The sequence below is a fragment of the Podarcis raffonei genome, chromosome 17 (genome assembly GCF_027172205.1).
Source record: "Podarcis raffonei isolate rPodRaf1 chromosome 17, rPodRaf1.pri, whole genome shotgun sequence".
NCBI classification, from domain to species: Eukaryota; Metazoa; Chordata; class Lepidosauria; order Squamata; family Lacertidae; genus Podarcis; species Podarcis raffonei.
Window position 1 is genome coordinate 8,264,039 of NC_070618.1, and position 22,537 is coordinate 8,286,575.

Genomic DNA, 22,537 nt, shown 5'->3' on the forward strand with positions numbered 1-22,537 from the left:
ACTAGCATCCTAGCAGACGAGTGTAATTGAAGCAATTGAATTCAATTAGTTCGGACATTGTTTAATTGTTTTACCAGATTATCCATAGCAATCAAATGGGATGTGGGTGGCGCTGTGGGTAAAACCTCAGCGCCTAGGACTTGCCGATCGAAAGGTCGGCGGTTCGAATCCCCGCGGCGGGGTGCGCTCCCGTCGTTCGGTCCCAGCGCCTGCCAAGCTAGCAGTTTGAAAGCACCTCCGGGTGCAAGTGGATAAATAGGGACTGCTTACCAGCGGGAAGGTAAACGGCGTTCCGTGTGCTGCGCTGGCTCGCCATATGCAGCTTGTCACGCTGGCCACGTGACCCGGAAGTGTCTGCGGACAGCGCTGGCTCCCGGCCTATAGAGTGAGATGAGCGCACAACCCTAGAGTCTGGCAAGACTGGCCCGTACGGGCAGGGGTACCTTTACCTTTACCTTTACCATAGCAATCAGTTGTCCTCCTGGGAAAATACCTTTCAGTTTTATTATACCAGCCTTTGCCCATTGTGGGAATTATTTATACTTGTCAGTAAAGTAAAACTGTGGGTGGTCTAGAATAGGAATGAGTGGCAAAAATGGCGGCCAGTTATGTATGATTGTGTTTGCTTACCATTCATCCTTTGCTATGTGCTCCTTTCTTCTTTCCTTTTTTTGCCAACCTCAATGGGAACATTTAGATTGTAAATGCCCTGGTACAATACTTTGGCTTTTTTTTTTTGCTTATAATATTCTGTAAAGTGCCATGTAAACTGATAGGATGTGCAAGCAGTACAACTAAATGTGTTGAGAAGGGGTGGGGCAGTGAAGACTTACTCATTCTAGCTCTGAAATTCTAATCCTTTATCCTGGAGCAGAATCAAGCAGTTATGCCTGAACACATTTATAAAAAGGTCCTTTTCAGTTCAGCTGTTTGCAGACCATCGCTTTGAACAACTCCCTTTTAATCTTCCATACATGGAAAACTTACATTTTGTTTCACAGCATTACCCTTTATCAGTTGAAGGCTGAATGTTATGTACTTGCTTACAAAATATGGTTTGTTTCATTCATATTATCACTAAAGCATATGAAAAAAGGAGAACGCATTGCCCATCGTGCGCTAGAATGCATGTCTAAAGAGGTGCACATTGTTCTTAACAGACTGGACCTCTGCATCCCCTCCCAAAAACCTGTTTCTTAGGCAGACACAGAAACACCTCTTTCTAGTAGGAAATGAACCTACTGTGTTTAGAACGTCACTGTGTTTAGAAATGTTTGGGCAAATATAATTTTATATCAGAACCAGTTAATTTCCACTGCACATTTCTACCAGTATCAAAAACTGTTCCATCAAATCACTTTTGTAGCATTAAATGCCCCTTGCTATATAAATATCTGTTGTTGTTTAGTCATGTCCGACTCTTCGTGACCCCATGGACCAGAGCACGCCAGGCACTCCTGTCTTCCACTGCCTCCTGCAGTTTGGTCAAACTCATGTTGGTAGCTTTGAGAACACTGTCCAACCATCTCGTCCTCTGTTGTCCCCTTCTCCTTGCGCCCTCCATCTTTCCCAACATCAGGGTCTTTTCCAGGGAGTCTTCTCTTCTCACGAGGTGGCCAAAGTCTTGGAGCCTCAGCTTCAGGATCTGTCCTTCCAGTGAGCACTCAGGGCTGATTTCCTTACTCAGAAGGAATCCCCACTGATTTCTGTAGGGCTTATTCGCAGATAGGTCTTGAAAGACTTCAGAGACCAAGAATTGAATTATCCGGTAAATTGCTGAATTTGGGTTGAGCAAATACTGTCAAGTTTTTCTGGGCAGTCTCTCATTCATCATGTGGGTTCTATAATGTCCACAAGCAACTTGTTTTGTCTAGCTGCTTTTAAATTTAGTGTTAGTTTCTCTTTCATATAAATAATCAGTCACAGTCACACTGCTACTGCTGCACTGCTGCAGCCTTTTAAAGTGGATTCTGATTTCCTTGAACAAAATATTCCTACTGACACCAGTTACTCTTAAATCCTGTGCCCCAATCTAGTTAAAATTGCTCATTTAAGCGCTATTTAATGTCCTCAGAACAACTGGCTGCCTATAATCCCTGTTGCTTTCAATGGACTGAGGCTGCCATTCTAATGCATAGGTATGGGTGAGAAAGGAATTTTAGTTTGCATTTTAATGTAAAGCTGCTTAGCCTGTACTTCCGGAACCAATATGCAAACCAAAGCACAGCTATTCTTGCCGAACAAAAGATACTAAAAAAATGCTTATTAGGGAAAATGCACACAGAAAAGTGTGTTAGTGTGTATAACATACAGAGGTACCTCAGGTTAAGTACTTAATTCGTTCCGGAGGTCCATTCTTAACCTGAAACTGTTCTTAACCTGAAGCACCACTTTAGCTAATGGGGCCACCTGCTGCTGCCACGCCGCCGGAGCCCAATTTCTGTTCTTATCCTGAAGCAAAGTTCTTAACCTGAAGCACTATTTCTGGGTTAGTGGAGTGTGTAACCTGAAGCATATGTAACCCGAGGTACCACTGTATTAAAAATGCATTGCATTGCGGAAATTGCTTTCAAAGTATTAGGAGAAACATGTACAAAAGTGTGTACTAATTTTCACATGGGTATGTTTTTGCAAACAGATGCAGAAATGGTGTCAGCTTAAATTAATACTGGGAAAGTGAGAAATATATTCATCCATGCCTACTAGAGGGTAAGAGTAATTAAACCAGGGGTGCCCAAACTGTTTTCAAAGAGGGCCAGATTTGATGAAGTGAACATGCATGAGGGCTGACCAAAATTGTTTTAGGATTCTAGTTTTTGAGCTATTTTTACGATTTTACCCCAAAGTTGTTTAGCTTCTTTCTTTTAGGATTTTACCCCAAGAGATAGACTGCCACAGAGGCTGGATTAAATTGATCGGCGGGCCAGATTAGACCCCCAAAATGATCTTTGGACATCCCTGATTTAAACACAGTGGGACTTACTTTTGAGTAAACAGGCATAGGATTGGAGCTACACAGTGCAATGTTGTGCATGTTGACTCAGAGGTCAGTCCTGCTGTGTCCAATGAAGTATGCACCCGAGTAATTGGGATTGCAGCTTAATTTTTTGAAGGTGAGAGAGCGCAATTGTTTCTTAAAATTGTGGCCTCCAAAATTGGATACACAAGGAGAGGCTGAGAAGTCCTGTCTCCCCATTTCTTTGATTCATTGCTTTTTATCAATGTGAAATCATGGTCCAGATGTGCATTTTCTAGCGCAACCTGATTCCTTAATAATTCTCAACCTCTATAATAAAGAGGGCACCACTAAGGTTGTGCACCCATGAAGCAAGTGTTCTTAGACAAGGCTGTGGCACTTCAAATAAAATCCAATGAAAGATCTACCATGGCTGTGATCCTATGTACTTAGAAGCAAGGCCCATTGCATAGAAGGCCCAGATCTAGCCAAGAGGCCAGGAGTTACCTATCCCTTCTTTAGGTACAGCACACTCGTTTTACAACAGTGTGACCTTAAAAGGTAAAGGGACCCCTGACCATTAGGTCCAGTCGTGGCCGACTCTGGGGTTGCGGCGCTCATCTCGCTTTATTGGCCGAGGGAGCCGGCGTACAGCTTCCGGATCATGTGGCCAGCATGACTAAGCCGCTTCTGGCAAACCAGAGCAGCACACGGAAACGCCATTTACCTTCCTGCCAGAGAGGTACCTATTTATCTACTTGCACTTTGACGTGCTTTCGAACTGCTAGGTTGGCAGGAGCAGGGACCGAGCAACGGGAGCTCACCCCGTCACGGGGATTCGAACCGCCGACCTTCTGATTGGCAAGTACTAGGCTCTGTGGTTTAACCCACAGCGCCACCCGCGTCCCAAGTGTGACTTCGCTCATCCTTAATTTGCCCTCCTTTTTTCTCTTCTTCCCAGGCAATTTTTTAGCCTCCAGATTTAATTCTTAGGTATGTTTTACCACCGAGCTCTCACGTCACAAAACGCAAAGTCTCCTTGTAACATTTTCTTTTATTCAAGATAAAAACAAAAGCCTTGTGATATTACAGACAGTACTACAGAAAACAAATCCATTGTGATTGTAAAGTGCATTTTTTCAGTTGTGTACAAAATATTTAAAAACATGCAAGGCACTGAAGCATAAAACCAAGGATGACAATTCCTCAGTTACATTCATATTGGCAATTGGAACCAGGAAGCCAGGAAGATGACTTTAAAAACAAAATGGCGGGGGAAGAGTTGAAATGAAAGGGGTTGTTTGGGAGAACCATTCCTAGTTTCCATTTCACAGTCTTGTCTCCAGCTGCTTGCCTGGCAAGTTACTTACAGACACCTTTAGCAGAGTCAGTAAAGTCCCCACCCATCTAGCTACACATATATATTATTATTTACAAGAATGTACTGTCCTGAAGTAGCTCCAAAGGAAGTAATTTTAGCCCTTAGGAGTTCAGCTTTATGGAAGAAATTGGATCCTAACTTTTCCAACAGTCTGATGGATTTATGTAGTGATCTTGCTGGAGCTCCTCAGTTCCAATACTTCTTCCCCATTTACTTGAGTCCTTGGTCCAGTTCCTACACATGGTCCCAGTATGTAGGTTTTACATGTAGTGGATCAAACAAGCAGGTCTTTAATCTGTAAGCTTAGCCCATGACTAGAGGCCTGTAAGATTAAATCTCACTCTTATACCCCAGCCTCATATAAAATCCAAATACTGGGGCAATGTGCGACTCAGACCTCTGGGTAAAGTAGCCTTCAATCAAAGACTGGTGGATCTTCACAACTCAACTTTTCCACTTTACTCAAAACTGAACATCTAGGGACAGTTCTGGGGGAAAAAACCTGTTAGTGATATTGCTGGTTTTTCCATGGATGACATCTACTCAGAAGTAAAGTGCAAAAATAGCATTATTTTCCCATGAGGAATTTAAGTATCTGGTAGAAACTGTTCCGTAAAAGATGAAACCATTTAATACGGGCTCTTGTAATCTTACCAGTTGCAATCCTAAGGTTGTATTTTAACTATATTTCGCTCATTCATTACGGTTTTCATCGCTGGGAAATAAATCCTTTCCTTCTATCACTCTGTTAAAGCTATCGCAACCATAGCAGTGAGCTGGATTGCTTTTTCTGTAACCGAAGAGAATAAATGAAAACACTGGAGCAGATTCAGCCACTCTCACTTCTCCCCAGAACATCCCAGTGCCTCGGAAGCTGCTCCTCCCATTCTAGATTAGTAAAGGAGGAGGTGGGTTGGTGACTAGATAAGCATCAACTCTTAGGAAGCTAGATTCAGACCAAGTTACGCTAGCAGATTATTTTCTACTCTTTGTGGGGGAGCAGATTTTGGGTTTTAAAAGTGCTAGCATCTGAGACCACCTGGGTACTTAATGCTGGCATTTCCAACATGCAGATGCTTATAAGCACAGTTCCAAGTAGGAATTCAGGTTCTGGCCATTAGTGGCACATTAATTAGGATCCTTTTCCATATTTAACAACAAGTGGACATTCCAAGACAAAGTTCTTCTATTGTGTGCCAACCTAAAGCACACAGCATTGTATGGATGCATGTACTTTACAATTCAAGATGATCTGAGCAGTTTCATGTAACAGAATGCAAGAGGAACCAGTAGGGTTAGGTAGCCGGGCGCTTAGAAATCTGACCCAAGAGTCTTACAATATTTCATCAGCAGATTATGGAGCTATAGCTCACATAACAAAATTAACTTTCAGTCCGCCTTACTGTAACCCCATACTTGAGTAGAGCTGGCATAACTCACGTTTGCTTCACGACTGAGCCGCAATACTCCACAGATTCGTTTGTCTCATGTGTTTGGGTTGAGAATTCACTTGCAACTGTCAAAAGCTCTTGTGAGCTGGGCCTGCACAGTACAAAGGGTGGAGGGAAGCTAAATGGCTTTCTTTAGTGTTCAAGTCACAACGTAGGGGCTTGGATCTAACAGTCCCCAATGGACCATGAAACATGGCTGTCTGCTGTAGCTATGTACTGTGAAGCTAGTGTGGAAATTAACAACCCAATCTTTCTTTCTTTCTTTTTGGCTTATAGAGAAGGCTCCACAGTCCTTGCTTCCTCCTGCCCTTCCTCCACTCTCCTTTCCTAGCCTACAGGAACATGCAAAACTGCCTCCTACTAGGTCAGGTCATTAGCTGCCTAGCTCTGTATGGTCAACACTGCCCCAAAGTGGCCCTCCAGGGTTTCAACCATAGTCTCTCCATGTCCTACCCAGGGTTTAAACCTGGAATTTTCTGCTAGCAGAGAACACATGCTGTATCATTGATGTACAGTCCTTTCTGTGAGTGAGCAGTGGGGCAGGGATGTTGCACTGAACATAACGAATATTCCTCATACAAGTCGATAACCTTTATTTGATTTTGTCAGTAACACTCAATTTTATAAAATTAATGGGGATGGGGAAGTAGTAAAACAAAACAGTTATTTAACCAGACAACTATACCAGGCTCAAAAGAAATACATTTAAATAAAACGGTCATATGAAAAGTTATGTGTTCATAAAAAAATAGATATTTTTACTCTTTGCAGCCAACCCAAAGTAGTTGTTCAAGGCACATTAATAAGATCGCAGCCCCTCAACCTATGCTAACACACACATTTTGCTCAGGGGCTACGAGATTATAACATGAATGACCTCCCCAAAGACTCTCCTGCCTCAGCCATTGTTGAGAAGAACTTAAAACATACTGTTCTCGTCAAAAAAAAGGCAGAACAGTGAGTAAGCACCCTGCTATCTTCCCACAAATGAAGGCATTTCCTAAAATGGAAGGGAGCAGAGTCATAATACAAGCTAAAATTACAGCCACTTCTATTTGAAGGCCTTGGTCGCTTCCAGATCGGACAAAGTAGATAAGGGAAGATGCTAGCATAGCTTTCTCACAAGGCTGGATATTGACTCCATAGTTCTTTGTCAAACATGGAATAGCTTTTTGGAGATGTGTACCCCAGCAGGGTTCCATAGCTCAACAGGTGAAGCATAGGCAAACATTTCTCTGTACGGCTTGCAATACTGTGGTGAACCTCAAAACACGTCAGCAGAACTGCTTGGACCGAAGCAGTGAAAGCTGAACTGGACTTGGGAGACTTGGCAACGTTAATCTTAAGACAGCAAAGAGATCTCCCCTTTTCTAGCTGTTTAAATTCATTACATCCAGGATGATGCAAAGAGCACCTGTTTTTAAAAACCATCTGCAGTCAGGAGTTTCGCAAGTCCTTCAGTTTCAGTTTCTGCCAACTCATGCGAGCCTCCTTTCTCAACTGTGCCCTTGCAGCAAACGCCCAGACGTTTGCTGAGCAGGATGTTTGCAAATACAGAGTCCAGATCTTTCATTCAGTAATAAGGCCCGCGCTTCTCATACCCTGAGTAGCTGGGCCATTCAGGAAACAGGCCGTAGGAACACCGGGGGCTTCCAAACTGGTCAAAGGCAATCCCAAAGCCAGGTCCGCCCTGCGGCTGAGAAATCTCCCGGGCAGATTTGAGTTCAGACCGGATGATCCTGTAGTTGAGGCCTTTGTTGCTGTCCCAGTATACCTTGCCATCACACTCATAACACACAGCAAACTCTATTCTTTCATGGGGTTGAATTCTTTCTGGCAAGCTGACCTCAAAGGAGAACGTGTCCTTATCTGAACCTGCGTACGTGTCCTTAACATACTGGCATGGGTAGTCTGTGAAGGTTTTCCAGGTGTCAAATGTCACCCGGATCTTCACAGCCTTCTCAAATGCAAGATTCCTGACTTTCACGGTGCCGATGATGGCTTTATCTTTCAGCATGCAGTTTTCAAGGCAGACGTAGTCGGCTTGGAGGCGATTCCGGAAGTCCAAATAATCTGCAGAAGGCTGTACGAAATCCAAGACAAAGTCGTCTCTGTCCACGGTCGTCAGGCCCACAATGTTGTCTATTAGTTCCGTGATATTAAATGGGATCTCCAACGGCTCGTCAAACTGGGAGAACACTTTGACGACCGTGAGAGACAAGCCCCTGCTGTCCGCAAAGGAAACCCTCTTTTTCACCCGGTTACTCTGCAGCGCTTTGACTTCCTCCCCCAGTTCGTTTAGCTCGGTGTTGCTGTTCAAATGGATGCAAGGCCGCAAAGGCGTCTTCGGCTTCGGAGCAATTTTGCAGGCAAAACTCTCCCTTCGCAAGTAGGGTGTGCGAAGGTAGACCTGCATGGCTACATCCACTGCCATTGTGGGCTTGTGAGGAAAGGAGTCCAATATTCTGAAGAAGGAAGAAAACAAAGACTGATCAATAATCAGAGGGCCATATCACAACTCATGCAGCTACAAAACCCAGGTTTTATATGTAAGGAGTCTCCTACTGGATCTGACTAGGCCTATTTAGTCCAGCATCATCATCAACCTTTATTACGGTCCAGAGACCCAACAAATCGTTACAAAGCAATACACAATTCACACAGCCTACCTCCAGGTTAAACAAGCATTTTGTTCAGAATATAGGGATCATTGGTTCTTGCAACCACCGGTAAAAAGTTTGCCACTGCTAATGTTCTAGCATTTGTCCGGTCTTCCAATAGGAACCTGACATAGTGATCCTCTGATTTTCCCAGGAAAGGTACCAGTAAGGGTAATATTAGTTCAGCCCTGGCTTGCTCATATTTTGCACAGTGCAACAAAATATGTTTTATGGAATCGATGTCTTGAGCACACGAGCAAAGTCTGCCCTAGTAGGGAACTCCTTTCAACCTGCCATCCAACACTGCAGAAGGAAAGACTTTTAGTCTGGCTTTGGTGAAAAGCCTTCGATAATTTGGTACTGTCAGGTTTTTAATGTAAGATGTTAACTTAAAGACATGCCCATATTGTACTCCTATTGCCAGCAGACTACAGACTGCGTGTGATCGAGATCGCAAGTCACTGCGTGCATTATCCCATAATTCCATAAGGTTTTCTGCCATTTGCTAAAAAAGCCACCTCTATTGGTCTGTCACCCCCCCAACTGTATTACCTGGGTTATGAAGGTGCCCTAAAGATGTTGAAGCAAATATTATGGGATAATGCAGCATTTTGCTCCCACAGTGGCCAACCAAGTGCTTATGGGATAGCAATGAACGGATGTGACCACAACGACATTCTCCCACATCAATACATTATATGGTACTGTACTCCATCGTTTAACTATGAGCTGTTTAAAGTGATACTTCCTCTTAGGTGTCCTTAATCTCCCAAAATTCAGCTTCGTTGGGTGACCCTAGCTTCTAGTTTTCAACAGCATTCCAGAACCAATCCCAGTTCTCCATGATACACACATCTTTGCAAAACGTGTTTGCCACATTCACAATTTATATCTTTAGCTCGATGGCATTGCTTCAGGGTTGTGTATTTCGTTTTGATGGGAGATTTAGCCTAAAAAGTTCAAAAACCTTAAATAGAGTTTTAAAATGCCTGAATCCACAGCCCTCACATGCAGAGCAATCCAAAGCATGCTTATTCAGAAGAAAGTCCTACAAATTTCAATCAGTTTGCTCCAAGGTACGTGCGCATAGGATGGTAGCCTTAGTCACCAAGTAAGTGATCTTGGCCAACATCCTTGGTACAAAGAAACAGAAATTCCACAACTGCCTCATGCAGATTTAAAATTATGCAACAGAAGAGATATATGGGTTGCATAATGAAAAGCATTCCAATCTGAATACCTGCAAACCAACAGATTTTGACTGCTTTTGCAATCAGCTGGCTCGGATATATGTTCAGAAGAATGCAAATTATCAAAGAGAAAACTGGTTTCAAAACACATTTCCTACATCACCCCCTGTGACAATTTAGAACTTTGTTTAAATTACAGTGGCACCTCGGTTTCCGAACCGGTTTTCAAATGGCGAAAACCCGGAAGTAAATGCTTCTGTTTCCGAAGGCACCTCAGAAGTTGAACGGCTTCCGCTGAGTGTTCCTAAATTTTCTCAATTAAATTTGCAGACCGCCCTTTGCACATCGGTTTTCGAACCTTTCAGAACTCGAACGGTCTTCCGGAACAGATTATGTTCCGAGGTACCACTGTAATCAATTTGAATATTCTTTTTAAAATTTCAACCAAACCATGTTGATGAAAAGTATACTAATTTAACAATCATGCTCCTCCCATCATGTAGAAAGATGCAGCATTTTCAGATGCAGTGATTCCAATGCAAAATTTCAACAGAGAAGATCCATTGTTCAGATTCCTGCTCCATCCTAACAGTCTTCTACTTCACATGAACACAATTATCAGCTCTCGTTCTTCTCTGCACCAGACAACCCCAGAAATATATAATAGTTTATATTTATTTTAAGCAGTCTAATGGAGGAACAACTCTTCCTCTAAACAGTGTTTCCCAAACTTGGGTCTCCAGCTGTTTTTGGACTACAACTCCCATCATCCCTAGCTAGCAGGACCAGTGGTCAGGGGTGATGGGAACTGTACTCCAAAACCAGCTGGAGACCCAAGTTTGAGAAACACCAAGTCTCACTTGAAAGCATTCTCAAAAAGCAAACGCAGGGACACATTCATCAACATGCTCACCCAGGAACCCAGAAGTTGCTGGACAGAAACCACATTGCAATCTGAAATGCTGGTATCCCAACAAGGGAACGGATTGGTTCAGGCAGCTGAATGAAGTGCAACTTGTACACTGTCTCTAATAAGGCTTCTTTATGCAGCAAATTAGCCCCGCCCACCAGTACTGGAAACTTTCCTTGGAAGTTTAGAAACAGGAAGTGGCACGTTGATTAAGCAGCAGTGACAGACTCTATTGAATTCATTGCTGGAAAGGAAGCCGCAGCAGACGTGCAACCGGAACCAGCATTAGCAAGTTCGGTCAGCGGCCAAACCAGTATTGAGACATTTCACGAATCTGAACTTCTTGTAACACTTTGCAGAAATGGCCCAAATCCAAGAATGAGTGACAAAAAAGGTTAAAAGAACCACCACAAACGTAAAGACTAGACTGGAAAGTTCAGTGGTACCTCGGGTTACATACGCTCCAGGTTACATACGCTTCAGGTTACAGACTCTGCTAACCCAGAAATAGTACCTCGGGTTAAGAACTTTGCTTCAGAATGAGAACAGAAATCGTGCTCCGGCGGCACGGCAGCAGCGGGAGGCCCCATTAGCTAAAGTGGTGCTTCAAGTTAAGAACAGTTTCAGGTTAAGAACGGACCTCCGGAACGAATTAAGTACTTAACCCGAGGTACCACTGTAATGTATTTCCTGCTCTGCATGCTACCACTTCCTAGGCCTAATTGAGTAATAAATTAGCTTGGTGATGTTTAGTGCCAAGTTTAACAACGGACCAGTTTCAAATATTCTGGACCTCAAATGAGTGTAAATCTTGGGTTGGAAGACTAGAATCTATGGCGCAGGAGCACCTATCCCCTATATTGTCCCGCACTAGTCAGTTTTTACTAACAAGGTGCCCTCCAGACCCTGCTGGAACCATAACTCCCATAATCCCTGACCACTGACCATGCTATTTGGGGCTGGTTGTTGTCATCCAGGATATTTGAAGGGCTTATAACAGAAAACACTGAAATAAGAAGGTAGTAGTCTAAAGCAGGGGTGAGAAGTCTGTGACCCTCCAGATCAGTGTTTCCCAAACTTGGGTATCCACCTGTTTAGGGACTACAATTCCCACCATCCCTGACCACTGGGTCCTGCTAGCTAGGGATGATGGGAGATGTAGTCCAACAACATCTGAAGGTCCACAGGCTTACTCACCATTCCTAGTCTAGAAAACAAGCTCCGGTACAGGTAAAAATGGGAAGCAATGGGCGATAGCTTAAGCTGAACAAATTTAAGTTTCGCAGTTAACCACAGAAGCCCCTGCACATTTTTTTTAACCAGTTCTGCTAATTTATCATTCCAGATGGTGAGATTATTGCAAATAGGAAAGCTCTCCCCATATATGCAATTCTGTCTAAAGTGCACAGTGATTCAGCCAACAGATAAAATTATATCTGACAAACATGAGACAACACCCATTTTGTGGATAAGCAAACCAATTTCTGTTTCTGCTCAGCCTTACACTGTCTAGATACCTTTCACAACTTGGTCTCAGAGTAAAGCCCATATATACCATAACATTGTGGAGCAAGGGTTACCTATACAACTACTGTGTATATTTCTTTGGGAAGCAATTTTCAAACAGCATTCTTGGGAACCTTAGAAACAAGAAGCTTCTCATTGAGAAGATGATTGACTAATGGCAGACAAGCTGCCTAAAGGCAACTTGCCTGCCACTACTCATGTTCTCCTGCAAGGTGGAGAAGATAGGGAGTACTGGGTGGGTTTTGCAGTACATTTGATGCAGGGTAACATGAATACCAGGGATGCAGGTGGCGCTGTGGGTTAAGCCACAGAGCCTAGGACTTGCCGATCAGAAGGTCGGCGGTTCGAATCCCTGCGACGGGGTGAGCTCCCGTTGCTCGGTCCCTGCTCCTGCCAACCTAGCAGTTCGAAAGCATGTCAAAGTGCAAGTAGATAAATAGGTACCGCTCTGGCGGGAAGGTAAACGGCGTTCCCGTGCGCTGCTCTGGTTTGCCAGAAGCGGCTTAGTCATGCTGGCCACATGACCCGGAAGCTGTACGCCGGCTCCCTCGGCCAATAAAGCGAGATGAGCGCCGCAACCCCAGAGTCAGTCACGACTGGACCTAATGGTCAGGGGTCCCTTTACCTTTACTAACATGAATACCCAACACAAACAGCATGCTCTTCTCCAGAACATGATCCAGAATCCTCTGCAACATACAACAGATGCTCAAAGGTCCCTCAGCAGACATGCCAATGTGGAAACGGTTCTCAAAAGATTACCAAGTTTGACAGCCATCATGTTCTGAAATTCCTCTTGGCTATATGAAAATCCACTTGTCTGCACTTAACCCAAAGCATATCAAAATGGGATGAACTACTCCAAGGAACTTCAACAGAGGGGGGCTGTAACATGAAACTACTGAACTGCAATACATCAAACCATCTGAATGGGAAGAACTACTCAAGATAAAGGAATCGGATGACGCCATGGCCTTTGGCTTGTGCAATAAAAGTTTACGATGGTGATGATAAAGGAACTTTGCAAGGAGTTTGCATCAAGAAGTTCAATCATTTGTACTGCCATTATTTATGGACTGAACATGATTTTTAGGACATTATTTATGTTAACTGGCTGTGCCAGCATGCCTGTGTAACCAGCAGCTGTTTTTTATGAATTACCAGCATTAAGTACATAATTATCACTGTGTGTCCTTTGCTGCATTTCATTCCCCACCCAAAATACTGCTCTGTACCCACTTCATGCATCTGATGAAGTGGACCACAATCCAGGGAAGCTTATGCAGTAATAAATGTGTTAAGTCTTTAAAGTGCCAAAAGACTCTTTGTTTGAGAGACAATGTGCCAGACCTGTTTCAGATACCTGTTATCAGCATGCCAGGTATTGGCAGTTCTATTGTCATGCAGATAGCCCCTGACAAAACACAAGTCAACCTTTATGGGACAATTCCTTCCTCACAACATTCCTTCCTCACAACACAACAGCATTTCCTGGTAGGATTGAGCATGTCCTCTGCCTGAGAGTCTGCAAAGCTGCTTCCACTTCCATATTCACCCAGTGCTTTACCAGTACAGGGTCAGATTTAAGGTGCTGGTTTTGACCTTTAAAGCCCTTCACGGCCTAGGACCCTCGTACCTACGGGACCGCCTCTCCCGGTATGCCCCACGGAGAGCCTCAAGGTCCATAAATAGCAACACCCTAGTGGTCCCAGGCCCTAAGGAAGTTAGATTAGCCTCAACCAGAGCCAGGGCCTTTTCAACACTGGCTCTGGCCTGGTGGAACGCTCTGCCTCATGAGACCAGGGCCCTGCAGGATCTGATTTCTTTCCACAGGGCCTGTAAGACAGAGTTGTTCCGCCTGGCCTTTGGCTTGGAGCCATTTTGATTCCCTCCCTCCCTCTCTTTCTTTTTCCTTTCTCCTCCTGTGATGAGGCTGCATTTTAATATTTTGATGTTTCAATATTTTAATGTTGTATTTTAATCTTGTTTTTAAGTTGTATTCATTCAACTTGTTTTTATTATTGCTTGTTAGCCGCCCTGAGCCCGGCCTTGGCTGGGGAGGGCGGGGTATAAATAAAAATTATTATTATTATTAAATACTTAGCTAGATGGATCCAGCTTCCTAAGAACTCATCACAGTTCTGACCAATTCAAAATCCTAAAAGACAGATTTTCTTTTGTTCAAAAAGTCACGTGCTGCATGATTTCAGGAACCATATGTCAAAACAAAAGCCTCATTTAATGAATAAAATTGATGTCTAACAAGGAAGAACCACAACATCAGAAATTCCCTGTTTGGAATCTAGTTTGGCAGATGTTGGGGAAAGAAGTCAGTTTTAGCCTCTTGCCTATTTGCAAATTGATAATTATTATTTTTTGCTGGAATTCAAGTGTCATGGCCCAACTGCTGTTACAAAGTTGGCTACTGTGAGAACAGGATGCTGGCCAAGATAGGCTTGATTTTCTTAAATACGCTCTCCAAACTAAGTCAGAGCTAGCATGCTAGTTTTGTATCTATTTCCCAATATGCCCAGTTTCACATCCTACTCATTAATTAGGCTAAGCATATTGCTTTGTTATAAGTAACTCCCAGATGAAGATTGAAGGTTTTGCTGCGATTCAAGCTTTGGAAGGATAAAGCCCTTGAGAGATTTCTGTTGGGAGTCACAAGTACAAAGCTTCCTATGGGACCGTATTAGAGCTGAGTTTGCTGAGGTTTTCACACCTAAAGGATGTCAAAATCTGAAACCAAACATATGAGTCTGGGGTTCACTGTACAAGTCCAGGTTTCAAAACACAGGCACTTAAATATGGATTTTTATGTATACTGCCCTTAACTCCATTGAAGGAAAGCATATAAATGTATATACAAAGAGAGGGTAGCACATTAGCATGGTCTGTTTTTTATTAAAATCACTTTGAATTACACTGAAATTAAGCCCAGCTCTAGTAGTCCAAAGTTAGCAATTATTATCACTGTGCAAGCTTAATATCATAGCACTTAAGAGGACTTTCAAAATGGACTTCACAAATTCATTAATAGATTAACCAATAGCTATCATCACATGGAATCAAAGAATTGTAGAATTGGAAGGGATACAGGGGGCCATCTAGTCCAACCCCCTGCAACAGCTACATGAAACTGCCACATTCAGAGCCAGCATATATCTGAATACCAGATATTGCATTAAAAGACCAACAGGGAAAGTAGTTAACTGACTGAGAGTTTCCTAAGGCTGGCCACTGTTTAAAACACGAAACTAAACTAGATGGATCTTTGGCCTAAGGAAGGCCATTTTTATATCATCTTATCACTGCTTCAAGCCATTAAAAAACAAAACACAAACAATATTAGCAGCTGCAACAGCGCTTTCAACAATATTGGGAGAGCCAAAATCAGGTTCATTTGTTTTCATTCCTTTTTTGCTGTTAATGAAATGACAGCAGACTTATTTCTCCATTTTAGAAAATTGTTTCCTGAATGACCTTAATCTGACCCAGCCACCAGACTTCTGCTTATTCTCACCTTCACCACTTACTGCAAATCCATTTGTCCATGTCCTTTATGATGCAGAAGCAACTGCTCGTTTTTCTATAACCTTAAAGACACAACAACTCCACACCTGATGAAATTCCCTGTTCTACACAGCTATTGAAACTGCAGGAGCCCCGTTCCCTTTTTCATCTAGCCATCTTAGGTAGGATGTGGGTTTTGCTCCAGTCTCCTGGAGCACTCTTTTTATGTATGGGCATGATGAAGCCTTAGAGTCTATCGGTGCTCCATCAGAAACCCTCCAACACAGAGAACAAAAGCCATGCTCCTAGATTTCTGAAACTGTAAAAGGTAAAGGGACCCCTGACCATTAGGTCCAGTCGTGACCGACTCTGGGGTTGCAGCGCTCATCTCACTTTATTGGCCGAGGGAGCCGGCATACAGCTTCCGGGTCATGTGGCCAGCATGACTAAGCTGCTTCTGGCGAACAAGAGCAGCGCATGGAAACACCGTTTACCTTCCCACCAGAGTGGTACCTATTTCTCTACTTGCACTTTTAGGTGCTTTTGATCTGCTAGGTTGGCAGGAGCAGGGACCGAGCAACGGGAGCTCACCCCATTGCGGGGATTCGAACCACCGACCTTCTGATCGGCAAGTCCTAGGCTCTGTGGTTTAACCCAGAGCACCACCCACGTCCCATCATCCAAATGAGACATAAAGCATATGACAGATGTGCAGCCTGATCCGATGTATGGTTACAAGGTAGAAATGTCCCACCATGCATAGGCTATCAATGGCTACTAAACACGATTGATTGCTATGTTCTACCTCCACTGTATTACAGTTGCTTGTTGAGAACTGCAAGTCAGGAGATTACTATTGCACTCATGTCCTGTTTGCAATCTTCTATCTGCCTTTGGTTGCACAGCTTGAGGGGAAGGTGCTGGTCTACGCTGGCCCTCTGACCTAATCCAGCAGGATTCTTCTAATGCTTTTAGGATCTGCAGCCTCAAATTGGTACAATTGCTGCTTCTTCCCAGGGAACTGTACTTCTAGAAGTAGGGATTATCAAAGTTCTCAGCAGAGTATAACCCTCAAAATTATTTGGGGGCAATTTATCACACATCCCAAACTGCTACCAATATTGTTCAATTCTATCCCTGACCCTGCAATGGCTTTTACAGCCTGCAATCCTAAACCCATCCAACCTGGAAGTATACCTGATTGAATTCAACAGGAGCCTGCTTACAGTAGACGCTACAAAATTGTGCTGCTAAATGAGCTTAGAAAAGTGAGAAAATGGATACTGAAACGGTTCTTTCTGTGTGCAAATAAAATAATATAGTATTATGTTTTACATACCTCATAAGGACGAAGGTGGTTAGCTGTAAAGATGCTGCAAGATGATCTGGGCTGGAGGTGCACCCAGATTTCACAAGGCACAGCAGCTATAGATTCATTGCCTGGAAACATCAGGACAAGGCAGAATTAGCAGAGCTCCAAAACTAATGCCAGGCCCCACCCCTTCTTCCTCCTCCTTTACATTCATGCCAACAAGGCAACCACCTTCCAATTTCTTACAGAGATCAAATATATAGGCAGAGGCACCTCTATTCATATTCACACACACCCTTGAACACCTTCACACAGAAGTGGATTCAGAGAGAAAATGTGTCTAGAGATTGCAGGCTAAATTCCTAGGCAAACTTGAAAGCCCTACTGAATTCAATAGGACTTCTGAGCATTAAGTGTTGGAGGGCTTTCAATAATCTCAAAGCAGGGGACAAACGCCACCTTCTCGTCTTTTCAAGTTGCTAGTCGCAGTGGATTCAGGCAAAAGCAGGCATTATAAAATATTGTAAGCCAATCTGCACCATTTAAAAAAAGAAAAGCAACCTTTGCTACAGAAATTATCTCCGGCAGGTGCGCTTCTTCGAAGATAACCCATTCACAGCCCCGGTTTAAATTTTAAAGGTCCTCTCAGACATGACTCATGCATCCTGATGAGGCAAGCTGTTGTCGGACCGGGTCATCTCTACCCTATAAGGGGAATCCTAAGAGGGGAGTCGAAAGAGCCTGCAGGTTCGCGCCTTGTAAGGCCGCTTTTGTTCGACTCACCTTTAGCGCCACTGTGAAACCAAGCTCGGCGCTCTCATATCCCGTTTGTTTTGTTTTATTTTAAAAAAGGGCTGAATCCAAAGCGGAAAACGAAAAGAGCACACAACGAAGCAGAGTCCCACTCCCCGCTTTCAAAACTGCCTCGCCAGGTGCGCAGCGCCTTCGCCTCGGGGGAATCCCTCTCTTCTCGTGGCTCAGGGAGCTGCAAGGCTGGATCCGGCTCGGGCTGAATGAAGAGATGCTTCCTTGTGGCCCCGATTTCAACCGGACTTGCTCTCTTCCAAGCTGCGCGCAAGCCTATTGCGCTTGCTCGGAATCCACACCGTGGCAACTCCCTCCCTCGCGCACCCACCCACCACTCCGCAAGCGCGCACAGGATCGCCGCAGCCAATTCCTGCGCACGGTTACGCGGAAACCAAGTCCCTTCTCTGCATAGCATTACGCTACTTGGGCAATATTTTTTTTTTAATGCATTCCTGACCTGGCTCGCTTGGGGGCCGACCTCGGAAGCAAACGCTGGGCAAAGAGAGAGAGAGCCCTCCCTGCGCACCTGGTTCGCCCCATTTCCCCGCCCCGCCCCATACCTGGAGCCGCAGGGCCGCGCAACAGCTTCCCGGGCTTGCAGCAGCTTCACAGGCCGTCCCAATTCGGCTCCGCTGCCCTGCGCGGAGGCGCCCTGCCCTCCTTCCTCGGCCCAGGCCATTCGGTCCCTGCGCGCACGCGAAGCGAGCGCCCCCTCCGCTCCCTTAAGAGCGGCCCGTTCGGCGGCGAGCAGCCCCGGCAGGGGAGGAAGCAGCGGCGCGGCCAATGGCCAGCCTCTTCACCCGCCCTCCGCCAGCCAATGGCGGCGCAGCTTCCCCGTGAGAGACCAGGAGGATGGCGCGTGGACGCCGGGCTGGCTGGCGGGGAGGGGGCGGCGGCGGCGGCCCCGGCAAGTGATAGCGCGCATCTGGAGCGCACGGGGGCCGGGAATGGGATGGAGCGTGGAGGAAGGCCTGGGACAAGCGGCCCACTTCCACCCCAGGCCCGTGCGCGTTTTAGGGCCTTCTCTCAGGCTGAGGCGTCGCTCTTGGCGCCCAAGGCCTCCTTTTCCTAATAAGCGCAACATACTAAACGCATTTCCTTTCCCCAACTGGACGCACAACAATAATCCTGGGAACTGTGGTTTGCTCTGGGTGCCTGGAACGTGCAGCTCTGGGTGGGACAAGCTAACGTTCCCGAAAATGTGGGGCGCTGGATGCAGCCTAGAGTTGTGCGACCCTGTTGGAAGTTAAAAAGTCCCCTCAGGATTCTCTGAAGGGAAGTTGTTGTTGTTTAGAAAGTACCAGTGTCAAATATATAGTGCCTTTGCAGACAGTGTTTCCCAAACTTGGGTCTCCAGTTGGTTGTGGTTGGTGTGGTTTTTTTGGACTACAATTCCCATCATCCCTGACCATTGGTCATGGTAAAGGTAAAGGGACCCCTGACCGTTAGGCCCAATCGTGGCCAACTCTGGGGTTGCAGCGCTCATCTCGCTTTATTGGCCGAGGGAGCTGGCGTACAGCTTCCGGGTCATGTGGCCAGCATGACTAAGCTGCTTCTGGCAAACCAGAACGCCGTTTACCTTCCCGCTGGAGCGGTACCTATTTATCTACTTGCACTTTGAAGTGCTTTCGAACTGCTAGGTTGGCAGGAGCAGGGACCGAGCAACGGGAGCTCACCCCGTCGCAGGGATTCGAACCGCCGACCTTCTGATCGGCAAGTCCTAGGCTCTGTGGTTTAACCCACAGTGCCACCCGCGTCCCTAGGAATTAATGGGAGGTGTAGTCCAAAAACAGCGGGAGACTCAAGTTTGGAACACAGCAAGTACTTGTTTTTCGTTGTAAAGGTAAAAAAAGGTAAAGGACCCCTGGATGGTTGATATCCCAGCACACATGGGGTCTCTTTCCAGGACAGCTTTTATTCTCCCAGTAATCCTGTGAGGTGGGTTTCTCTGGGAGTGGACCAAGGTCACCCTGTGAGCTTTTCCCCCACCCCAGTGTTTTTTGCTGTTCCTGTTTTATCTGTAAACTGCCTTGAGTCTCTGTCAGGGAAGAAGGCAGGGTATAAATGTATAATAGTAATGTATAGGTGGGGAAGGATTCAAACCTAGGTGTTCCCAATCCTAGTCTTGACATTCTAGTTTAAGTATGGGCAAAGGGCTATAGTAGAGATAATAAAGCGTGGAATCGGCCACATCTGCCTCTGCCTTTTCTCCACATGCCACAATTTAGGAGGGAGGGATAATATTAATCTTTGTCACAAGCAGTAAAGTATTTTGAGCTAGCCCTGAGGATTATTTTCACATCCCAGCTGGAACAGCTCGGTCGATCGAGCATGAGACTCTCAATCTCAAAGTAGTAGGTTCATGTGCCACGTGGGGCAAAAGATTATTTCATTGCCCAGGGGACTGGCAGGACTAGATAGCCCTGGTGGTCTCTTCCCACTCTACAGTTCTATGATTCTGTATACCCAGAAAGCATTGTAAATAACTGCCCAGGGGCCAGATGTCTGATAAGATAGTGGCCACAATACTTGCCAAGAGGAAAGACAATTGAGTGCTGGATAAATTTGGTGTAGCTGACTGTAAATGTTTAGGGGTTTGTGTGAATTCTAGGCTCAATCACCTAATGCCAACCTATATAAGTGCCATCAGTTTGCATTGATCCCTGTTATGAGGAGCGTACAATGATTTGGTGTAAAAACATCTGAAAACGACCAATAGTCTACGAAGTTTTCAGGCAAGGATTGCACCAGAGTGGAAGGCAAATAGAAGCTGATCTTGTCAACAAAGTGTAGGATGGATGGGTCAAGAAGCATGCCAAGATCAGAAGCAAGGAGACAACCTTTGGAGTAAGCGGGGAGAGGGGGAGAGAGAGAGGGAAAGAGCTGCAGACAGGAAAAACAGGACAAATTTCTGGAAACAGGGCTGGCCTGGCCCTACCATTTGGCAGAGTAAGGTGGCTGCCTAGGGTGGCAGATGCTGGTGGGTGGCAAGTGGTGGCAAGTTGTTGCAGGACAGAGCTGTGTGTGCTGTGCAACCTGCCCTGTATCCCCTAAGGTAACCTACTGCCCTCATGTGGTATAGGATTCTGCCCCATCACCAGTGTTGAAATAAGATTGCAGTATTATTATTATTAATTACATTGGTATACCGCCCTTCATCCAAAGATCTCATGGCGGTTCACAGCATAAAATACAAAAGAAAACCACCAAATAATTAATAGAAACAAAAACAAAGCAATAGCACCCTCCAAAAATAAACACATTTAAAGGGCTGGGTTGAAGAGGAACGTTTGTGTGTGGCGCTGTGGGTTAAACTTGCCGATCAGAAGGTCAGTGGTTCAGTTCCCCGCAATGGGGTGAGCTCCCATTGCTCGGTCCCTGCTCTTGCCAACCTAGCAGTTTGAAAGCACATCAAAGTGCAAGTAGATAAATAGGTACCGCTCCAGCAGGAAGGTAAACGGCGTTTCCGTGCGCTGCTCTGGTTCGCCAGAAGTGGCTTAGTCATGCTCCCTGTACGCCGGCTCCTTTGGCCAGCAAAGCGAGATGAGCGCCGCAACCCCAGAGTCGTCTGCGACTGGACCTAACGGTCGGGGTCCCTTTACCTTTACCTTTAATGATGTCTAACGAAGGCACCAGGCAAAGCTCCCTGGGGAGAGCCTTCCACAAACGGGGAACTACTGCAGAAAAGGCCCATTCTTGTCTTGGCACCCTCTCATGCAGGAGGCACATGAAGAATGGCCTCAGATGATGAACACAGAGTCTTGGTCTCGTCATGTGGAGAGAGGCAGTCCTTGAGGTATTGCGGTGGTCCTGAGCCGTTTTAAGACTTTATAGGTGAAAAACAGACTTTATACGTATTGTAGCAGGAACCCCCCCACCCCAATCATTCTGTTTGTACAAACTTCTCACACACTACATACGCCACATTTCTGTTATAAATTCATAGAAAAATCAACCATACATCGGATTTGCACTGTTCCATTTTATTTTACTCCATGTGACAAGGACTATCAAAGGGGGGTAGCTTGGTCCTGGTCAGCCATAATCCCTTCACCATCCCAGCACATCCACAGGAGCCCTGCCCAGTTGCTATGCCAACCCTGATGGTCCTAGACAGAAGACAATCAAGATCACAAAGAACTTCCATATGGGAGTGGATTCAGCTTGGACTGGAACAAAGGACAATGATCAGATCTTCCCTCAGGGGGCAGGAAACTGCGACTACATTTTGTCTTCAGAGAATAATTCCTGGGGAGGGGGAAAGGGGGAACCAGCCAGGTGACAGGACACTCAGGTTACCACCACAACTCCTCCCTCAACCCCTCCTTTCTGTAATGTATGCATGATGTTTCTGGGGGTGGGCTTGACCTAGGGGATGGGAATTTCAAAAGTTTTTATAAGACCTGGCACACCATTTTTCTGGGTCTTTCCTCTCTCTTGCAAGTGAGGGGAACACCCTGTTGCAACAGTTCAATAAAGGCCAAGCCTACAGGCTGCTGTTTTGCTCGAAGTTATCCTGGTTGGTGTCTTTACTTTTTGTCCAAGGGAGCCCTCGGATTTTTCCGGTAACAGTATAAAAAATGCCAGCTTTTTGTATGCAGAATAGCGAAAAGGACATCTTTCCTTTGCCTTAGTTAGCAAAACCTATTCAATCAGTGTTATTTTGAACCCAGAGACTATGCAGCACAGAGTTCTGGAGAAGACCTGGAATGAGAAGATTGCAGTAATTCAAAACAACTCTTCTCTTTGGCATAGACTTGCCCAGTCATTAAAACAGACTTTTTGTCTGGCTTTGATGTGGGCATTGGAACTCAGCCTGTTTTGATT

General features: G+C 45.2%; 1 protein-coding gene across 2 annotated transcripts; it reads right to left on the reverse strand.

The window, feature by feature from the left end:
• Window positions 1-3,992: 3,992 nt before the first annotated feature.
• On the reverse strand, window positions 3,993-18,578 carry PPP1R3B (protein phosphatase 1 regulatory subunit 3B). Of its 2 annotated transcripts, XM_053370929.1 has the most exons (3): window positions 18,271-18,563; window positions 16,931-17,031; window positions 3,993-8,253 (listed from the first exon to the last, which is right to left on the reverse strand). In XM_053370929.1, the coding sequence occupies exons 2-3, from the start codon at window positions 16,933-16,935 to the stop codon at window positions 7,362-7,364; spliced, it is 897 nt and encodes a 298-aa protein (XP_053226904.1). In that variant the 5' UTR covers window positions 16,936-17,031; window positions 18,271-18,563; the 3' UTR covers window positions 3,993-7,361. The 2 variants fall into 2 exon arrangements, with proteins under 2 accessions (XP_053226904.1, XP_053226906.1); XM_053370931.1 differs by lacking the exon at window positions 16,931-17,031 and having other exon boundaries at window positions 18,271-18,578.
• Between the last annotated feature and the right edge of the window lie 3,959 nt (window positions 18,579-22,537).

Coding starts and splice junctions, on each gene's coding strand:
- PPP1R3B (XM_053370931.1), bottom strand. CDS start 18,389: ATGGCCTGGGCCGAGGAAGGAGGGCAGGGCGCCTCCGCGCAGGGCAGC. Junction 8,254..18,270: donor GCGCGGCCCTGCGGCTCCAG/GTATGGGGCGGG, acceptor TTCCTTCTTCAG/AATATTGGACTCCTTTCCTC.